General features: G+C 37.7%; 1 protein-coding gene across 1 annotated transcript in view; it reads left to right on the top strand.

The window, feature by feature from the left end:
- TTBK2 (tau tubulin kinase 2) overlaps positions 1–22,202 on the top strand; it is a 218,316-nt gene extending 196,114 nt beyond the window's left edge. The window contains exons 14-15 of the mRNA XM_043983478.1: positions 15,385–16,667; positions 19,833–22,202. Of these exons, the coding sequence (XP_043839413.1) occupies positions 15,385–16,667; positions 19,833–20,301 (1,752 nt within the window). The 3' untranslated portion in view covers positions 20,302–22,202. The remainder of the gene's footprint in view (positions 1–15,384; positions 16,668–19,832) is intronic.
- The last annotated feature ends 737 nt before the right edge of the window (positions 22,203–22,939 follow it).

The following is a 22,939-nucleotide window of genomic DNA, read 5'->3' as shown; positions in this document are numbered from 1 at the left end:
CATCAGAGGCTACAGAAAGGTCAAGAAAAATGAGGATTGAAAAAATGCTACAAGATCATTGGTAACTTTGGAAAAAGCCGTTTCGATGGAATAAGATTGGAAGCTAGACTGTAAGGGGTTAAGAAGAGAATGAGAGCGGCAGCTAAGTGGCACAGTGGATAAAGCACCAGCCCTGGATTCAGGAAGACCTGAATTCAAATCCAGCCTCAGACACTTGACTCTTACTAGCTGTGTGACCCTGGGCAAGTCACTTAACCCTCATTGTCCTGCAAAAAAAAAAAATAAACAAATAACAGAAGAGAATAAGAGTAGAGAGTGGGAACACCTATTGTAGAGGGCCTTTTCAGAGTTCAGTGAGGACAGGATCAAGTGGGGATTGTTTTTTCAGCATGGGGAAGATATGAACAAGTTTGCAAAAAAAAGATTGAAAATAAGTGATAATGGGGGTGGATAGGTGGCGCAGTGTATAAAGCACCGACCCTGGATTCAGGAGTTCCTGAGTTCAAATCCAGCCTCAGACACTTGATACTTACTGGCTGTGTGACCCTGGGCAAGTCACTTAACCCCCATTGCCCCGCAAAAAAAAAAAAAAGAAAGAAAAAGAAAATAAGTGATAATGTGGGGATGACAGAAGGGACTATCTACTGGAAGAGACAGGGTGCTTTTGCATGAAGGAGTAAGGTGCTCCTTGGTAAGGAGTAAGGCTACCTCTCTATGTGAGACAGGAAGGAAATAGTGGCAGAAGGTATATGAGTGATATGAGATGAGGAAGATGGGGGGGAAGAAAAAAGCAAGAGCCTTCAATTTTTTCTGTAAAATAAGAGGCAAGGTTCTCAGGTAAGAGGGTGGGGGAAGGGAAGGCCATGGGAGGTTTGAAGAGGGATGAAAAGGTTTGGAAGAGCCACTTTAGAGAGTGGGATAGTAAGTTGATAATTGAGGAATAGAAAGATTGTCTAGTAGCAGGAAAAAGAGCCTACAGTAAAATGAGTGAAGAAATAAAAGGAGGGTTTGAAAGAGGGGGAAAGAAGAGAATCTTGTTTTAGTGATGGGAAGGGGTACTACTTGTGAGAGTTCCTATGGGAAAAATAATATATAAAGGGATATTGTGACTTTATATTGGGTATCATCTGCAGGGATTTGGTGCTTAGAAGTACCACTTATTCTGCCTCAGGAGAAGGAGAATCAGCCCTCCCGGAGCCAATGATACCCAAAAGGGTGGGAGGACAGAAATTTCAAGGCAAATGGGGGGAATGACCAAGGGAAAATAAAAAATCAATAATGAACTGTACAATAAGGGACATAGGAAAATTCCTATCGTGGATCAGGAAGTGGTGTTTTTAAGAATGAGGCAAAATTTTAAAAAGGGAAAGGGGGAGCAAGAGAAAAGATGTCCAAAGCAATAATAGAAACAAAGATTACAGGACTAAATAAACATAAGGGTCATGAATCAAAGAAGAAAAGTCTAGAATAGACAAGATAAATAGTGAAGAGAATGAGGGAAAGAAATGCTTTTGAGAAAAAGGCACAGAAAATGAAAATTTAAAACTAAATAAGAAAGTTTAAAAAGAGGTGAAGGAAGGGGCGCAGCTAGGTGGTGCAGTGGATAAAACACCAGCCCTGAATTCAGGAGTACTTGAGTTTAAATCTGGCCTCAGACACTTGACACGTACTAGCTGTGTGACCCTGGGCAAGTCACTTAACCCTCATTGCCCCACCCCACCCCCCAAAAAAGAGGTGAGGAATGAGGGTTTTACTTGACTACTTAGAGGGAAAAGGGGAGGAGGGATGAATTAAATAACTAGATAAAAAACAGTAAGAAAAAGAAACTAATAAGCAGAATTCCAAAACTAGGAAAAGATTTTATCAAGTGGGAGGGGGAGAAGAAGAGAGCTGGTAGGAATAAGATTGCCTTAAATAATAATTGAAGAAACATATCTCTATGTTTACAGAGGAAGGTGGAGGAAACTTAATTTTGGAGGGGAAGGGGAAATCCAATATTAGAGACAAATAGAAGAAAACTCATAACTTAAAATATGAATGAATGAATTAAATTCAATTACATTTTTGAAAGAGATAGATTGAATAAGAATACAAAGTGCCACAATCTGTTGTCTACAAGAAACACATTTTTAAAAGAAAGACATAAACAGAATAATATAATGCGGGGGGCAGGAAATTTCATTCATCACATGAATCTAAAAAAGCCACATGTAATCATGTAAAATATAAAAGACTATCATCAACAAAGAACCTACATTATGTTGAAGGAAGAACCATAGAAAACAAACCAGTAATATTAAACTTATATTTCCCAATGCCTTAGCATCTAAATTCAAAAAGGAAACATTAACTGAAATTCAAGAAGTGGAGAAAGCACACACAATAGTGACAGGAGATTCCAGTGTTTTCTCTCAATTTTGGATAAGTCTAATAGAAAGTTAAACAAAAGAGAAAATATAGAATAGAACAAATTGCTGAAGAAACTAGAGCTAAAAGCCATATGGCATATGGGAATATAAAAGAATATACCTATTTCTCAGCACTAGTAGAACATTTATAAAAATTGGCCATGTGTTAGGGCACAGAGACACGGCAAACAAATCTAAGAAGCAAAAATAATAAATACATCCTTTTTAAGACCATAATGCAGTAAAAAATAATAATTAATTTAGGCAGCACAAACAAAATATAGAGCCAAATGAAGACTTGATGATGAAATTATAAATAATGAGTCAAAGAAAAAATCATAGAAACAGTGATAATGTGAAAGAAATTATAATGATGAAACAGCATACAAAAATTCCAGGGATATAGCTAAAGCTTCTCTACAAACATACAGTACCAGATGGAAAAAGAAAAATTAATCAACATACATTTTTAAATATCAGAAAACCAACAAATAAACAAACCTAAAATAAGTGCATTAAAAATGAGAAGAAAAATGAACTAAAAAATAAAAAAGATAAAACTAAAATCTAGTTCTTTGAAAAGACTAATAAAATTCACAAACCTTTGGCCAATCTGATTTAAAAAGAAGAGCTCAAAAAAATCAAATTAACAAAAGAGCAAATGAGCAATGTGAAATCTCAACAAAACCAGAAGAAATAAAAAAGAATTGTTGTTCAGTTGTGACTGCATTTGGTGTTTTCTTGAAGTGGTTTGCCATTTCCTTCTCCATCTCATTTTACAGATGAGGAAACTGAGGCAAACATGGTCAAGTACTTGCCCAGGGTCACACATTCAGTAAGTATCTGGAGCTGGATTTGAACTTAGGTCTTATTGACTCCAGGTCTGTTGCTGTATCCATTGTACCACCTAGCTGTCCTGGCAAAAAATAATAATCAGAATCAGAATTATAATCTATTATAAAGCACTGGTCCTGGATTCAGGAGGACCTGAGTTCAAATCCGACCTCAGACACTTGACACTTACTAGCTGTGTGACCCTGGGTGAGTTACTTATCCCTCATTGCCCCGCCAAAAAAAAAAAATCTATTATACACAGCTGTATGGTAACAAACCTTTGAACACAAAAGAAATAAAGGAATACTTTTTGAAATATAGAATACCAAAAGACCAAATAGAGATCTTAAATAATTCAACCTAGGAAAAAAAGAATTAGCTGGAAAAAAAATTACTAAAAAAAAATTACTAAAGCAAAAAACTCCTGGTCCTGATGTAGTCACAGGAGAATTCTGTCAAACCTTTAAAGAACAAGTAAACCCCAAGTTACATAAATTATTCTCAAAAATTGTGAAAGAAAGCATCCCACCAGATTCCTGTTTTGAGACAAATATAGTATTAATGTCCAAGCCAGGAAAGGATAAAGCACAGTAGAACTGTAAACCAGTACCATTACTGAATCTCAATTAAAAATTTTTAAACAAAATGCTATTAGGTTACAGTGATTTTTCAAAGAAATCATTCATTATTATCAAGTTGCATTTTTACTAGGTATGCCAGAAAGTTTCAATATTAGGAAAATTATCAGTATAATTAATCATATTAAAATAAAAACTCCAAAACTGCATGATTATCTCAATAAATATAGAAATAAACCTTTTACAAAGTACAATGCCCATTTGGGTGTTTATCCTCTATAACTATAGAGGGACCATTTAAAAAATATATCAGAAAAAACATCTATCTAAAAGAAAACAAGTATTATATGCAATGGGGACACACTATAACCTTTTCCAACAAATATGGGATTAAAGCAAGGATGACCTCCCTACTATTCATTATTTTATATGGTTCTAGAAATGCTAGCAATAGTAATAGTAATAGAACAAAAGAAAGAAATCGAAGGCATAAAGATAGGTACTAAAAGAGATTAGACTATCTTTATTTTCTAATAATATAATAGCTTACTTGGATAATCCCAGGGAATCGGCAAAGTAGCAGACCACAAGTTAGACCCTCAAAAATCAACTGCATTTCTACATAATAAGAAATTTCAAATGACATTAATAGAAAGGGAAATCCCATTCTAAATAACTACAGAATTTATATGAAAAACTTGGGGATCAGTCTACAAAAAAGACTTGCATATATTCAATTACAAAGTGCTCTTTAAAGAAATAAGGAACAACTTTAAAAGTTGAGGGAATACGCAATGCTTATGGATAGGCTATGCCAATATAATAAGAATGACAATACTGCCTAATTTAATTTATAGTTATTATGCTATACCAAACAAATTATGAGGTCATGAAGAGTCAAATAAAACAACTGAACAACTAAAGAATTCCAATCTGTTAGCAACAATGTGAAAGAATGCTCCAAACCACTAATAAATTCTGTTTATTAAAAAGAAAGAAAGAAATGCAAATAAAAATACTCTTTAGGTTTCACCTCATACCCTGAAAACTGGCAAAAATTATAAAAGATGCCAGTTGTCAATACCGGAGACATTGTGCCAAGCCAAGATAAGCACAGTGGTGCCTTATTGCTGGAGGTATGAATTAAAACAACCATTTTGGAAAGCAATGTGGAATTTTTCAGATAAAGTGACTAAAACGTCCATACCCCTTGACTCAGAGATTCCATTATTAGGCTCGTACTCCAAGGAGGCAATTGATAAGGAATTCCCCATATACACCAAAATATTTATAGCATCATTTTTTGTGTGTGTGATAGCAATGAATTGTTAACAAAGTAGATAAATGCCCATCATTTGAGGAATGACCAAACAAATTGTGGTACGTGAATATAATGGAATATTACTGTGCTGTAAGAAATAATGGGTGAAGGGCAGCTAGGTGGCGCAGTAGATATAGCACTGGTCCTGGATTCAGGAGGACCTGAGTTTAAATCCGGTCTCAGACACTTGACACCCACTAGCTGTGTGACCCAGGGCAAGTCAGTTAACCCTCGGGGGGGGGGGGGGCAGGATATAATGGGTGTAATGAATACAGAGAAGCATGGAATGTATTTATACAAACTGCTGCAGACTGAATGAAGCAGAGCCAAGAGCCAAGAAACCAATATTTATCTATATATAATGACTACAATTGACTACAATGTAAATGGAAAGAACAACCTCATACACTCACAAAAATCAAGTTAATGTTGCAAAATTACAAAAACCAAGTGTGGCTTCATATAAAAGCTATGAAAAGACACTCCTACTTTACTCCTTTGCAAAGATGGAAGGTACACAAGCATTACACCTTGTATATGTCTTCAGTCATTTTTGATGTTTTGATCAGTTATACTATTTTTTTTCTTCCTCTTTGATAATGCTGTTTATTTGTTAAATGGCATTACTGATAGGAAAAGGGGATAGGATATTGGAGAAACTATGGTGATGTAAATAAACAAAAGACATCAATAAAAGCTTTTTTAATTTAAAAAAATGCACTAAAACTTGTGGGACTTTTCCTATTTAGCCAGTTTTCTCCTTTTCCCATCCTTTTCAGATTAAAGTCCTTTTGAGGGGGCAGCTAGGTGGCACAGTGGATAAAGCACCGGCCCTGGATTCAGGAGTACCTGAGTTCAAATCCGGCTTCAGACACTTGACACTTACTAGCTGTGTGACCCTGGGCAAGTCACTCAACCCCCGTTGCCCCGCAAACAAAACAAAAAACATAAAGTCCTTTTGACTCAATTTCTATCACACCAAACAAATTTATTCTTGCCAGCTTTTCATAAGTGCACTCTGTACCTGAATAGTAGACAGTCATTTGCATATTTTGATTTATAGAGAGAATGCCAGATTTCATTTTTTGAATTGTTGTATAAAGAAAGTATAGAATAGGTTAAAATGAACAGGTATACAGAAAACTGATGAGAATTAAAACATGTACTGTTGAAATTATTGGCTCATGAAATTGATCAACTTCTCTTACACCTAAACAAAGAGTAGTTTAAATAATCAATAGAATCAGATATATAAAGTTGTAAGGAACTCCAGCAGTTGCCCAGTCTCACTCCTACCAAAAGTATGACTCCCATCTCTAATACCTCTGACAATCTGGGATACATTCTCTCTTTGAAATCTTCACGTGTTGAGTAAGGAGTTCATTAATCCCCATTGTTAATAAGTTTTTCCTCATATTATCCTAAAATCTACTTCTCTATAATTTCCACTCATTGGCTCTAGACACTGCCCTCTAGGCTAATAAAACATTTTTTCATTAGTCAACACTTTATCATCAGCCATTTCCAAATACATCTACTAGTCCACATCTTTTTTGTAAATGTGTATTTATTTGCTTACTTATTTATTCTACAGAGTCTCAGAGTTGGGAAGGGACCTTAGAAGCCATCTAATCCATCTTATACCTAAACTAGAATGACCTCTACAACACATGCCACAAATAGCCATCTAGCTTTTGCTTAAAGACATCTAAAGAGGGGGAGCCCATTACTTCTACAGGCAGTCCAGTCCATGTTTGAACAAGGTTATAAAGATTTTCCTTACATTAAGCCTAAAATCGCTTCTTTGCAACTTTCGTGCAAGTAGAACAAATTCTATATGACAGCCTTCAGATACTTAAAGACAACTATCTTTTCCTTCCTTTCTCCTCAAGGTTTTTCTCCTTTACTTTAAACATTTCAACATCCTTCAACAAGTCCACTTAGGGAATGATTTTGTGACTCTTCATTATCTTGGTTACCTTTCCTTGGATGGATTCCGAACTATCAATGTCATTCCTAATATGTAAGGCCCAGAACTGAACATAGTACATCAGTTCCTAACCATCTGGTAGCCATTCTAGTTAATTAAATGTTATTTTGGTCGACTATGATTTCTTCTGTGAATGTATTTTGATGCTAAGGTCTTTGTAGTATAGAGTAAAGAAGATCAGGAAGATTTTGAGAATGTGTAACACACAACAGTAGATAAAGATGAGGACAGAAAATATAGCCGGGCCTGAGGAAATGGGTTGGAAGGCATATAGAGGGAGAGAAGAGTTGGAGCCTTGTGGGTAGTAAAGTAGGGCAAATCTTTCCTTGGTCTGGCATCACCTCAAGTTCTCTTCAGACACCAGTTGTGTATTTATAGCAGAAGCGTGGATCCCTCTCCACTCTATCCCCACTGGAGAATGTCTTTGAGGAGTAGAGGCCGTGTGTTTTAAAAGTGCTCTTTTTTCCCTCTTACCAGCTTCCTTGGAAACAATACTACTTATGTTATAATGGGAAAATGAAATGAAATAGGGACACTGGTACTTGCCAGCATAATCTCAAATACAAACTGACAAGATGAGGAATAAAATAAGAAGATCAAAACAATTTATATTTTGCTAAAAGAAAAAACTTTAACAAAAAAATACTTGTTTGCTTACTATGTCCCATCTTCTTATCCAAGTACTAACATGTAAGCTCACAGTCTCAGAGTCATCCACAGCTCCTTAGTCTTCCTCACACTACATAACCAAAAAGTTGCCAAGCCACGTTGATTTTACCTCCACAGCATCTCTCATATCCATCCCCTTATACATCAAGCCCTCGACCTCTTGCCTAAACCACTGTAGTAGCTTCATTTATCACTCTGCCTCCAGTCTCTCCAATTCAGCCTTTCTACACAGCTACCAAAAAAGCACAGATCTCAAGCCCTGTCACTCCCCTACTCAATTAAATCCTATGGGTTTTCAAACTCCTCTGTCCTTTTCCTTCACAGCCTTGCTCCACCCTACCTTTCCTCTCCTTCATGTACTCTGCAGTCTAGCCAAGCTGGCTTGCTTGCTGTTCCTCTCCAGTACTCCTCCAGGCCCTGTGTCTTTGAATAAGCTGTCCCCTAGTCCTGGAATGTCCTATATCCTCACCTCCATCTTTTAAAATCCCTGGTTTTCTTCAAGGTTTAGCTCTAACACCACTTCCTTCATGAGGCATTTTGTGATACCCCCAATTGCTAGGGCCTTCCCTAGTCATCTTCTTTTACACAAACACACACATGCATTCTCTCCCTCCCTCCTTCCCTCTCTCTCTCACACACATACACACACACACACATATATCTTGTATATAGTTATGTTCACATTGTTTCACCCAATAAAATATAATCTCCTTGGGGGCGGCTAGGTAGCTCAGTGGATAGAGCACCGGCTCTGGAGTCAGGAGAACCTGAGTTCAAATTTGGCCTCAGACACTTGACACTTACTAGCTGTGTGACCCTGGGCAAGTCACTTAACCCCCATTGCCCCGCAAAAAAAAAAAAAAAAAGAAAATATAATCTCCTTGAAGGCAAGGACTGTTTCATTTTTTCCCTCTATACCACAATGCCTAGCATAGAGCCTAATACATACTGTTTTGTTGTGTTGTTCAGTCGTTTTTCAGTCATGACCCCACTTGGGTTTTCCTTGGCAAAAATACTAGAGTGGTTGGCCATTTCTTTCTCCAGCTCATTTTATAGATGAGAAAACAGAAGCAAACAGAGTGAAGTGAGTTGCCCAGAGTCACACAGCTAGTAAATGTCTGAGGCTGGATTTGAATTCAGATCCTCCTGACTCTAGGACCAGCACTCTCTCCACCTAGCTGCATTTAATAAATGAATGTTGATATAGTGATTGCATCAGTTTATGCAAGTCTTCCTTTATTTTTGTCTCTGAATTTTTCATATTCATCTTTTTTCTTGGAGCAATAATTATTACATACTATTCTATTATATTTGTATATAATAATTTGTTCTATCGTTCCTCAAATGATGCATACCTACCTTGTCTTTGGCTTTTTGCTACCACAAAAAAAGTGATATATTTTGGTATACATGGGATCTTCCAAGTTGTTGTTTTTTCAAAATTATATTTAGCTTACAACTCTATCCATGATCCATTAGAGTACTTGTTTCCCCACAGTCCCATTAAATATTATGATTTTAAACTAGTTTCAGAAATTCAGTGGACATGAAATTGTACTTTGCTTTACTTTGCATTTCTCTGATTAACAGTAAGCATATCAGGGGCAGCTAGGTGGCACAGTGGATAGAGCACCAGTCCTGGAGTTGGGAGGACCTGAGTTCAAATCCGGCCTCAGACACTTGACACAAGCTGTGTGACCCTGGGCAAGTCATTTATTTAACCCTAATCACCTCGCCAAAAAGAAAAAGAAAAAAAACAACAGTGAGCATATTTCAAGTGATAACAATCTGTATTTCATTCTCCAAAAATTGTCCATTCCCTTTAATTAGTTATCTAGAGGAGGAAAAAAGGTATTAGATATGAAAATTTCCATCAGTTCTTTGTGTATTCTGAATGTCAGATTTTTTATCATATGTTGCTACCGTATAGATTTTTTTAAACAGTCTGTTTTTCTTTTAGATTTTGTTGTACCAAATATTTCCTTTTATATAATCAAATCTATTTGTTTGGTAGGTAGGAATTTACTCATATAGCCATAAATCTAAAGCTGGAAGGTATCTCAAAGGTCATGAAGTTAACCCCCCCCATTTGATAATGAAGAAACTTAGCCCCAAGGGGGTATAAAATGACTTGACCACAATCACACAAATAATATGCATGAGAAGTGGGATTGGAACACCCAGGTCCTCTGACTTCTTTCTACTATACCATAATATTCTTCTCCACAATTGAGATAGTGTTCCCTTTTCTTCTATTTTAAAAATCATTAGATCTTGGATCCAGTTGCTGTGAAGTGTGGGTTTAAACCAGAGCATCTTATCCTAGAGTCATGAATTTTTTTTTTTTAGTGAGGCAATTTGGGTTAAGTGACTTGCCCAGGGTCACACAGCTAGTAAGTGTTAAGTGTCTGAGGCCAGATTTGAACTCAGGTTCTCCTGACTCCAGGGCTGGTGCTCTATCCACTGCGCCACTTAGCCGCCCCATGAATTTTTTTTTTCATGCTGTTAACTATATTTCAATATTGTAAGGGCCAAATTTAGTATGGGAAGAGTTAACTGGGCAGCTCACTTTAATACTAGGGTAAGAAAGAAGATTAACAGCCTCTTTTCAGTCATCAAAACAGAGTTTATTAATGGGAACAAATTTAAAACACAAGTGAGGTTAATAAAGCTAGAGACAAGGAAAAATGGAATAGGGGAAGGAAAAAATATATACAACCCATAAACTCACCACCACCCAGAATCAGCAGTTTCAAAGAGAACCAGCTGCACAGCATCCTTCTCTCACGCACACGTGCGCACCAAAGTGAAACCTTTCCTCCCTGGCTTTCTCCCAAAAGCCCCCTCTCCCACAGGAAACAGGGCTGTCCACACACACAACCCCAAGCTAATTGTCTGGCAGCCCTGATTGACAGAACTAACAAGCGGCTCTACAGAGACGAGTTCTGGACACTGAAGACCACCTGACTTGTCCTCACCAGGCTTCTTGTCATGTCGGGGCTTCCCTCATTATAATTTGGCCAGGCCCATGTAAGCGTGTGGGTGTCCAGCGTGAGGTCAGCACACAGGGGGGCTTGCAGGGGTTTCTAATTTTAGCCAAAGATGGGGTCATAGAAACCCCAAATCACAGTTCCTTACATTCCCCCCTGAGCTTCATTAAGAAACATGGCGGGGGCAGCTAGGTGGCGTAGTGGATAGAGCACTGGCCCTGGAGTCAGGAGTACCTGATTTCAAATCTGGCCTCAGACACTTAACACTTACTAGCTGTGTGACCCTGGGCAAGTCACTTAATCCCAATTGCCTCACTAAGAAAGAAAGGAAGGAAGGAAGGAAGGAAGGAAGGAAGGAAGGAAGGAAGGAAGGAAGGAAGGAAGGAAGGAAGGAAGGAAGGAAGGAAGGAAGGAAGGAAGGAAGGAAGAAACATGGGGGTGTTTCCTTGATGAAGCAGTAAAAAAATAACAGAATATCATAACCTATGCTAACAAACAATATGCTAATAACAATATAGGAAAGGGAGAAAGGGAAAATTTTGTCTAGAGGGGCACTCATGGACTCGCGCTTTGACAATGTCTACAGAGGGAAAGCCTCAGCAGAAGATACATATTACAGATGGTGTATATAATAACAGAAGGAAGAAACAAAAATATCCATTTGGAGTCCTTGAAATCTTGTCTTCGTTGAGTGTTAAGATGCCATCAGGGAGTCTGGATTCTGGTTGTCTCTGGATACTTATACTTCTTTAGCTGTTTAAGTGCTGGATTTCCACCAGTCTTTAGTATAGCATTGTCAATGACCAAATTAAACAGTGAGAGTTCTTCAAAATATAACCCATATAGAACAAATTTAAACTTGATACATATAGTATATTACAATATAAATCTTAAAACATCAGCTCTGTGTGACCCCATCTTTGGGATTTATACAACCATTAAACAATTAGTGTAAACTTAGTATTAAGTCCCAGAAATCAAATAATCTGAATACTTTATAGCCATACCAAGAAGTATGCAATGTAGGGAATATACGTTTAAGAAAATATGGGCAATCTTTCCACCATTAAAAAAAAAAGAAGAAGAAGATATGGGAAGAACAGTGAGAAAATTGTAAAGTAAATCAATACTAAGGACCCAGGATACACGAAACATGAGTTATCAAAATTAGAAGAAAGTTGAGATGATGACAGAATTAAGAAAATGATGTGAAAATATTATATACAGTTGAATAAATTGGATCACTTAAGTGAAATGGAAGAATATTTTAAAAAATAATTACCGGGCAGCTAGGTGGTGCAGTGGATAAAGCACCGGCCTTGGATTCAGGAGTACCTGAGTTCAAATCCAGCCTCAGACACTTGACACTTACTAGCTGTGAGACCCTGGGCAAGTCACTTAACCCCCATTGCCCCGAAAAAAAAAATAATTACCAAAATTGACACAAGAAATAGATAAGTTATGTAGACTAATCTCAGAAGAAGAAATAAAGTAAATTATTAAAGATTTGCCTTGTACAATTCACACACACACACACACACACACACACACACACGAGAGCAAGAAAGATTTATTTATGGGTGGGGGCAGCTAGGTAGCACAGTGGTTAAAGCACTGGCCTTGGATTCAGGAGGACCTGAGTTCAAATCCAGCCTCAGACACTTGACACTTACTAGCTGTGTGACCCTGGGCAAGTCACTTAACCCCCATTGCCCCCCTCCCAAAAAAAAAAAAGATTTATGGGTAAATTTTTTATTTTAAATTTTGAAAGAACAAATAATCCCTGATTATTATTATTATTAGGTATTAAATTTTAAGTGTACTATACCTAGTTATTTTTGAAAAGCAAAAATGGTGTTGATTTTAAAATAAAAAAACCACAAGAATGGAAAGTATTAAACACTCATTATGTTCTAAGCACTATGATAAGTGCTGGGGATACAAATACTAAACTGATTCTTAGGGACAAATAGCACATATAGGCAAATGGTAGCCAATGGAAGGATGTTAATGACCTTAGAAGTCACAAAAATGGTGAATGGAACAATTAATAATGCCCTTTCCAGAGGCAATGGTAATGGTAATATTTATATTGTTATGATTCTCAGAGCAAAAGATGGAAAGGGGAGCAAGTGGGTTATACAAACAGTGGCAAGGCAGAAAATGAAGATAACTGCAAATAGTCTCTGGGAAAAAGAAAACTGAAAAAAATATGTTAACAACTATGTAGTGTGCTAATTTGTGTATTATCAAATAAAATACAGTGTTATACTTTTTTTTTTAGTGAGGCAGTTGGGGTTAAGTGACTTGCCCAGGGTCACACAGCTAGTAAGTGTTAAGTGTCTGAGGCCGGATTTGAACTCAGGTACTCCTGACTCCAGGGCTGGTGCTCTATCCACTGTGCCACCTAGCTGCCTCAGTGTTATACTTTTAAAGGATGATAACTAATAAGGATTTATTAGTTAGGAACATTAGGAATTCAAAACTGGAAACTGATCAGTATAATGTACAGTAAAAAAAAATCACAAAAGTAAATAGATCATATAAAATTATATTGGTCTTTGGTATTTTCCAACAATATCAATTCAGCAAACAAGTACAAACTGTTTGGAAGATGTTCAAAGTTTATATAAATTTTAGTCCCTGCCTTCCTGGAGCTTACAATCTAACAATAAGACAAAAAACACAGGTATAACTCATTCTTTGTGTATACATATATGTTTGTGTATTGTGTCTAGTATATTATCATGTTAAAAACTATATATAATCAGCCTAGAACAAAATAAGTACATTACTGACAAGGAATCAGAGAGGTTTTGTGGAAGAGGTAGGAGTTCAGTTAGGCTTTAATGGATGGGTAGGAATTTCTTAATGTGTTTATCATAAATGAAGGAAAAGTATTTTTTTTCTTAAAAGGCTAATAAACATCTTCTTTTTAAAAAATTAATAAAGTATTTTATTTTTTCCCGTTACATGTAAAGATAGTTCTCAACTTTTGTTTATACAGGCTTTCCAATTTCAGATTTTTCTCCCTCCCTCCCCTAGACAGCAGGTAATCTGATATAGGTTTTTTATATATATATATATATATACACATAATAACATTAATCCTATTTCTGCATTAGTCATGTTATAAGAGAAAAATCAGAGCAATGATGAAAAACCTCAAAATAGAAAAAACAACAGCACCAAAAACAAAAGAAATAGTATGGTTCATTCAGCATCTATATTCCACAGTTCTTTTTTTTTTTCCTTGGATTTGGAGAGCCTCTTCTATCATGAGTTATCTGGAACTCTTCTGTACCATTGCATTGGTGAGAAGAATATAGTCCATCACAGTAGATCAACACTCAATGTTGATGATACTGTGTACAATGTTCTTCTGGTTCTGCTCATCTCACTCATCATCAGCCCACGCAAGACCCTCCAGGTTTCTCTGAACTCCCCCTGCTCATCGTAATAAACATCTTCTTGAAACCAAAAAAAAACCCAAAACCCCCAAACACACAAAAAACCCCACCTGCCATTACATACAGCAAAGAAATAAAATCATTCCCACTAAAAACTGGTACAAAACAGTTTCCCACTTTTACCACTTCTCTTTGCTATGGTATTAGAAATTACAATGAGATGGGGAGAAAAGCAGCTGAGGAATAAGGTTTGTCAACCATAAGTTATATATCACTGTTTGCAGAAGGCATATGTTTATATAGACCTAGAAAAAATAAGAGACACAACAGAAAATTGAGATAGTAAGTTCAGCAAGGTATTAATTAGGCAATGAGGTAAACTCACAACAATTCACATTCTTCTATTCTCCCAGTAAAGCATTAAAAAAAAAGAGGAATTCTATTTACCAAAATGACAAAAAACATAAAGTATCTGACTTCCAATACATGAGAATATTTTGGACTGGGAATAGCAGCAAGTGGACTAACTCTTTGAGAACTTCCCTAAACCATGATCCCTGAGACTGCTCTGAACTAAACTCCTCACACTGTGCATACTACTTGATATAGTATCAGGAAGGTGGGTGAAAAGGTAGCATGGGGCAAACACCTTCCAGTGAAGAGAGTGGACTTTGAGCTTGTTTGGCTAGTGATGCCCATATATGAATGGGTCTTATTTTTATATTATTCTCTTGACATCATCTTCCTTTCCAAATTCTACATTGTCATTTGCAATAAACTTGGGAAAGCTTAGATATGATATTCTTGGAGACTGAACTTTTAACTTCCATGACAGTTTGAAGGGTATTACTTTGTCTTACATTTACCAGAGGCATTGAACTATGAAGCTTTGGTAAGTGGCAGTCGCCTACAAGGTAACAAAATGAAGAAGTACCTGCTTTTATAAAGACACAGGATATTTACATTTACTTGCCAATAGATTGTTTTCTTTATAGTTCCTAAAGATGCTTGCTAGTCCTTTATTCTCAGTTGTTGTGCTTTTTTTTTTAACTTAAAAGGGTTAATGTTTAGCTTTTATTTCTATACTTCTTATCTATGCATGTATGGTCTAGAGATACTGATCTCCAACCAAATTATAGATTTTAGCTGATACTTTTCCTTTTTTCCTTATTTTCTTACTCTAGGTCACAATTCCCAGACCCTCTGTGGCATCCACACAATCTACTTCAGGAAGCTTTCATTATGGCCAACCCTTGGAGAAGAAGGATATTCAGCCTCTGGAACATACTGTCGAACTTTACTCTCCAAGGGAAAATGTGTCTGGCGTGGTGGGGACAGAGGGTGAACTTCCTAGTGGTGCCAGCAGAACAGACTGGGTGCTTCCCTTGGATCATCTAGGTCATGATAATGCTCCAAGGGAAGGCCCCATTAGAGAATGTGTCAAATCCCAAGACTTGGTTCAAAAAGAGCCGCCTGACCATAACAACATCAAAGTGGCCACAAAGGAACTTGAAACTCTCCCTGTGGGAGCTGAAGAAAAGAATGTTGTGTTGGGTTCAGACAATGAGGAGGAGAAATTAGGCAAAGGGCACTGTTTCATTGAGATTTCTAATCTTCCAGGAGATTTAGATGGGGAGCATTCACCTATTCCCGAACCTCTTGAAGAATTCAGGACACGGACTTTCTGCTTGGTGCCAAATCAGGACACAAATCACGAGATAATGAAGCTTCTGACAAGTGCAACTTCAGAAATTTCTCCAGCAAGAGTCATCCACCCACATGGTGAAGGACAGATTGGTCAGGTGGTGGTACAAAAAGGCAAATTACAGAGAGATGAGGATATCAGTAAGGGGGAAGGTGTGCCTAGTCACCAAGGGGATCTTTCTGCCTTTTTACATCAAGAGGGCAAGAAAGAGAAAATTTCCCCTAGAAATGGAGAGTTGTTCCATTGCATTTCAGAGAATGAACATTCTCCTACATCCAGGAACGATGTCATTAGATCATCCTTTATAACTAGACACAGTCGCATCCCTGTTCTAGCACAAGAGATAGACTCGACTTTTGAGTCCTCTTCTCCAGTTTCAGCAAAAGAGAAACTCCTTCAAAAGAAGGCTTATCAGCCAGATCTAGTCAAGCTGCTGGTGGAGAAAAGACAACTCAAGTCTTTCCTTGGTGACCTCTCAAGTGCCTCTGACAAATCACTAGAGGAGAAGTTAGCTGCTGTTCCTGTCCCCTTTCCTGAGGATGAAGTCTTCACTCCCTTTTCAAGACTGGCAATAGACCCTCACTTGAGCAGGTCAGCCGAGGATAGCTTTCTGTCACCTCTCAGCTCCCAGGCTAGAAAGAGCAAAATTCCACGGCCAGTTACCTGGGCTAACACAGACCAAGTCAGTAACTCAGCCTCAGCTCAGTTTTTTCCTCGGCCACCACCAGGAAAGCCTCCAACTAGACCTGGAGTAGAAGCCAGGTAAGACCAAAAGGATAGAGAATGTATGGTACAAGGTCTGCAAGAAAGCTTTCTTAAATAATAGGCAGCATGGCACAGTGCAGGGGTCAGTAAACTATGCCTTCCGTCCCAATTGCCTGTTTTAGTAAGGCCCACAAGCTGAGAATGGGTGTTACGGGTTTTTGGTTTTTTTTTTTAAATAAAGTTTTCTTACCCCTGGTATAGTGGAAGGAGGACTAATTTTAGAAGACTTGAGTTTTGGTCTAGGAAGGTCAAGAGCTCTTTGAAATCTCAATTCTTTCATTTTAAAATGCACATAATATGTGAACAACCTACTTCACAAAGGTGTTGTAAAAAAATCACTCTGTAATATCTTAAAGCACTATTTGAGTTATGATTATCATCTTCTAGCCACTGAAATTCATATTCATGCCGTCTCTTTCCAAAACATGACTAATCTTTAAGGCCTAAATGCTTCTATAAGCAGCTAGAACATAATTTTAATAAATATCATTATAATGTCTAGCTCTGTATTAAAAAAACTATTTCTGCATCTTGGCAGATGGCCCCCTGTGCTTTCCTGATCAGATTAAGATGAATTCCCATAAACAAAAAAATCCTATGACAAATTTTACCAGTCTTTGTGTGTGAAGTTGTTTTTTATTTGTAATTTATGGGGTAACTACATTTTTTAGATGGTCTTAAGACATGTATTACAATTTTTAGAGCAATGGAAGGGAAGATTATGGAGTGATATCAAAGACTTCTTCCTTTAGAATTGAAGCACTTAAGTTTCCAGGGTAGAAAAGTGAGTAAGGAAGAGAAAGAAGCCTTAAGCTGTTAGCAGAAACAAATGAAAAAACAAGTATCTGAAATTACAAGCAGTATCTCACTTTTATATTCGTTAGCAATAAATCTCCCTTTCAGTATGAGAGATTTTTGTATTTTGAAGCTGTTTGTTTTTTTAATAGAGGGTTTACCTGTATCATGAGCTGAAAGGGTAACTAAGCATTAGGTTTAAAGTACCAACACCTAAGAGAAGCAGTCATTCAAACCTCAGGAAGAAAGGTCAATGTCTTCCATTGCACACCACCAGTAAGTATGGGGAAATCATTTAAATGAGATGTTAAAATCTAAGGATTTGTTCTAGGACCCATAGGTTTTCTCTTGATAGGGTAGGGATTTAATTCAAGGGCTCATCACCCATTTTTTCCCTCTTAACACCTCTGAAGTTCAAGTTTTTCTTATGCACCTTTCATGTGCAAAGCACTGAGGAAGAGTCAAAAAGTAAACATTTGGTCCCTAACCTTGTGGAACTTTTAACTAAGTAGTATTTAATAGTATAACCTAAGATTATGATACATATATTACTATAATACAAAATTATTTGTGAAACTCAAAACCGTTAGGTAAGACCCAAGAAAGGAAAAGATTATTACTATCTGGAAGAAATCAGGGGTCAGTTGATGGAAGAAGCAGCATTTGAACTGGGCCTTAAAGGATGGATAGGACTTTATTAGGTATAGATTGGAGGATGGGGAGGACATTCCAAACATTAGGGAAAAAAGGGATACAAAACAGGCACAAAAGGGGTAAGAGATCAGCTCTGTCCTCTGCTTGCAATGCCTTCCTTTCTCATTTCCCCCTTTAAGTGTTCTCTTGCCTTAAGTGCCACCTTTTTTGTATAGTTTTCCCTGATTTCAGCAGGATTCTCTTCCTCCACTACTTTATCTAGATCACTCCTTTGCCCTCACCATTCCCTATCTTGTATTACACTTATCTAGGCGCACACATGTTTTATCCCTTCTTCCAAAAGAAAGGAAGCTTCTTGAATATAAGGACCATTTTTGGGGGGGGGGGTGAGGCAATTGGGGTTAAGTGACTTGCCCAGGGTCACACAGCTTGCAAGTGTTAAGTGTCTGAGGTCGGATTTGAACTCAGGTCCTCCTGAATCCAGGGCCGGTGCTCTATCCACTGCGCCACCTAGCTGCCCCAGGACCATTTTATTTTTATCTTGGTATTTCCAGGGTTTAGCAGAGTTCCTTGTACATGTTAGGCAGTTTATAAATAGTTTTTAAAATTACTTTGTTGAATGTATGACTTGAGTTGTTTATGAATTCAATATAATAACTAAATAAAACTAAAAATATCATTTTAAAGCCTCAAAAATCATTATGCTTCCTGCTCATCAGAGTAACATTTTGTTAGCAGGCCCAGTGGGTAGCACTATGCTAAACATAACATGGGATAAACCAGCTTAGAGCACAGAGGCCAGATATTGGAAGCCTCCCATTTGGGCCTTGGTACTGAAGTAACAGGTTGAATTAATTTTAATTATAGTGCTATCTGTGCTGAGCCCTGGGGGCAGGTTAGCAACACTTTTCCAAGCACAGCATGACACTCCTGAGAGGGAGCTGAATTAGAGGGAAGAGGAGCCCAGAAAGTAAATAAGTTGGTGATGACCCATTACATGACTGTGACTATTAAATGTCATTTCTAAGTTCCTTGCTTCTTACAGGTGCTAGCACTGCCCTGAAGGCCATTTTCCAGGTGCCAGGTAATAAGGTTATAACAGTGGTAGCTTTAGCAATTTTTATCAATCAAAGGTAAAGGCTTTTGAGCCACATATAACATTTCAATTATTTATCCAAACACGTTTTCAAACACTGTGGTATCAGAAATTCTTATTTCATTATATTCTTAGTTCACAGAATCATAGAATTACATTAACTAGAAAGAAGTGAAGAGATCATTTAGTTCAATTTCACCACTTTACAGATGAGGAAACTGGGATTAAGTAACCTTTTTTCCCCCTTTTACAAATTATTAAATGTGGCTCAAATATTTTTAGTTACAGCCTTTATTCTTCTGGATGGGTACAAATCATATGAAGGACTTCACAGCATCACAGCAAGATTTCCATGTATGTAGACACCCTCAGACTAAATGGCTTAACCAATATCATGATCATACATGTGATCTTATCAAATTTCCTAAAAATATTGAAAAATTAAAACAGAACAATGTAGTCCTCTTTACCCCCAAAACAATAGGTTTTGGTAATGGCACAAACATTTGGCACATATCAAGTGCATTTGTGCATATTTTAGGGTATTTACAGTTTGCAGATTTTTATATATCCTACTGAAGTGGATATACAGATAATTCTTCTTATGTTCTTTTCAGGTTACGTAGGTATAAAGTCCTAGGGAGCAGCAACTCTGACTCAGACCTTTTCTCCCGTCTGGCTCAAATTCTTCAAAATGGATCTCAGAAATCTCGGGGTTCTACTCAGTGCAAGAGTCCTGGCTCCCCTCACAGTCCAAAAACGCCCCCCAAGAGCCCAGTTGTCCCTCGGAGAAGTCCCAGCGCCTCCCCACGAAGCTCTTCCTTGCCCCGCACTTCAAGTTCCTCACCATCCAGGGCTGGACGGCCCCACCATGACCAGAGGAGTTCATCCCCACATCTGGGGAGAAGTAAATCACCTCCCAGCCACTCGGGATCCTCATCTTCAAGGAGATCCTGCCAACAGGAGCACTGCTGTCTCAAACCCAGCAAGAATGGCATGAAAGGATCTGGCAGCCTCTACCACCATTCTGCCAGTCCCAAAACTCCCCCAGGGAAGAGTAAGTCAGCCAGTAAACTCAGCAGATAGGAACCAAGCTGTGTCCCTATCACAGGTGTGAAATCCTCCTAAACCTGATGCATGTTGTGTCCGTGTACTGTATATTTTAAAAAAAAAAATCAGTGTTGACCTTCACTTGCAAAAGAAAGTAACATATGATAAATTATTTATGAAAAGAATGTGTGACAAAGAATTACCCAAAGGCAGGCAGCAAGCAGATCAAAAATCAAAGAGTATATTTGCATTCGAATGGGAAGTCCAAGCAAACTCATTTGGGTGAAACTCACCAAGTCCAGTAATCTCTAATTTCTTAGCTGCTTTTAAAAAGAGAGTTGTGGGGTAAGCTGAATGAATTTTACGGTTTTGGCCTACTTTTTACTTCATGATTCCTTAAACAAAATCTGAAAACTCCTTAATATTTTCATCAAAGGTTTCCTCACCTTAAAGAATCGGTATTGCTCAGATTATTTTAGTTTGTTTAAGAAAATATGCTATCTGGAAGCCAGTGATGAAGAGTTCTTTGCAAATACATCCATATGGTGTGTTGGGTCTTAGTGTAACCCTTCCTCCAAGTCCCAATGACCTCTTTGGAATCAAATTTCATGAACTTGTCTTGACCACATAATTCATTCTCCCTTCTCTCCAGGCTCATCTTTTAAAATATCTATTTTAACATGTACAAAAAGAGTTTTTAGCAGTGTATGCTAGGACTTTCCTTAGCTATTTCAAACCCAGAGAACTTCTTAGTTCCCTCATATTGTCCTCTGAGACAATAGCAGTACAGTTCAGTACTTCTCTATGGCTGGCAGATAACTAAAGACTGCCTTTCTGGAATACATATAGGAGATGGGGGATGTCCACGGATTGATTTGAAAGCCTGAACCTTGGCAGCAACTTGGAAGGGTTCTAGAAGGCATGAGAGTTCAAGTGGAGTAACCCCCTTGCCTGTAAGCTTACCTCACTATGACACCAGTCCTCATGCCCTAGCACCAGTATCAGCCTCCAAGATGTTTCCAGAAAGAATAAATGAGAAAGGGACACTGAGATGTCTCTCCATTTCTACTTCTTGGGGTTACTTTCTCCTTACCCCAGAAAAGGGAATTAGGTATGGTGTTGAGGGAGGTGAGCCTCAAGCCTTACATTTTGTAAGTTACCTAAAAACTAGAACTGAATATCTGGGGAAATAAACTTGTAAGATCAGGTTCAAATAGTTATCTTTGGTGTTTTTTAATCCATCTTTTGCTTCTGGCAGGTCATACCTCTGTGCCTCAGATTAACAATGCTGAGCTTCCTGTCCCAATTTCTGTATGGTCCCAATTAGTAACTATGGAGGGCCTTAGTGGGAACCCTCCCATTGTATACTTTTCCTTCTAAAAGTGACCAGCCAAAATGAAATGACCTCAGACTTTGAATTGGCCTTCTTTGTACTCCCTATCCCTGGCATGCTGGGTGTTGTGGAAACCTTATCAGGGTCAGAAAAATGGGCCTGCTTGCTGTTGATATTTGCCTTCCAGCAAACATCTGTGCTTTTTCCTTTAACCTTGTGTTTGTTGCCAAACCTCATTCCTTGGTTTGAAAAAGGAGTATTTCTTCTCTGAGTAAATATGTTCTGATGCTGCATCAATGTAGCCCTGAAGCTGCACTGAACTTTTCTCTTAGTCTATGTTGGACTTAAGGAAAAAAACACTCTCCATGTGTGTACTGTCTCCTATAAGTAATGTAGCATAGTAGGGAACCTTAATTTCTTTTAGGTTTCAAGCACTACAGAGGAATGCAATAGGTAGGGAATACCTGCTGTTCCTGAAGCAACTGTAACATTGGCAAGGCCGATCTCTCTGTATTATATTGTATAATAGTTGCTATAACAACACTTGCATGTCTTCATGGTAAATTATATTATATAAATATTTATAAATATATATATATATATATAGACATATGCGTATAAACTCATTCACTCTCGTTCTCCATTTGTAATTTATAGACTGCAGATGGTGAAATACTCTATTGCGTGCCTCAAATACACTTGGGCCTTGCGTCTTCATTTTCTGAAAATATTTTCTTGGCATGTGACACCTCAGACAGATTCTTCCTGCCTTCCTTGTGTAAAGTTTAAGGGTTGGCAGTTCTCAAATAAGCCAGGTTTTAGGAGTGTAGTTTAAATTTTCATTTAAAGAGAGTTTTTAATAGGAAAAAAATACTTGAAAGTGCTTGTATTACTGGTTCAAAGATTTTGTCATATTAATCTCATAGTACTGTCGTCATGGTTAGAGCGGATAATCTGGGATGATGATCATGGTTTAAGTCCAGTGACAAAGAGAATGCTAGGTTAGCATGAATTGAGAAAAGAATCCCTAACTATTGTCATTCCATTTTGCTTTCTTCACTTTTATTGGGTACTTTATAGGCTTCTGATATCGGAGCAGTATAATTTTTATTTTGTTGTATTGGCTAAACTGTGCTAAAAGTAGCCTGCTTTAAGTCCTGTTCTCTCTAGTCAGAACTGTGCTAGTTATAACCCATTTTGAAGAGCTGTTGTTGCAGATGTGGCTACTATTGTAATGTATGTGTGATGTCACTTTGCTGCTGCCATCTTTGCCATTTTCCCCACACAAACACTGAAGTCAGAGTGGCATTTAAATGTGTTTCCCCCTTTGGTTCTCCCCAC

The sequence above is a fragment of the Dromiciops gliroides genome, chromosome 2 (assembly GCF_019393635.1).
Source record: "Dromiciops gliroides isolate mDroGli1 chromosome 2, mDroGli1.pri, whole genome shotgun sequence".
Lineage (NCBI taxonomy): Eukaryota > Metazoa > Chordata > Mammalia > Microbiotheria > Microbiotheriidae > Dromiciops > Dromiciops gliroides.
The sequence above is the reverse complement of the archived record's forward strand: the minus strand, read 5'-3'. Positions and strand labels throughout refer to the sequence as shown.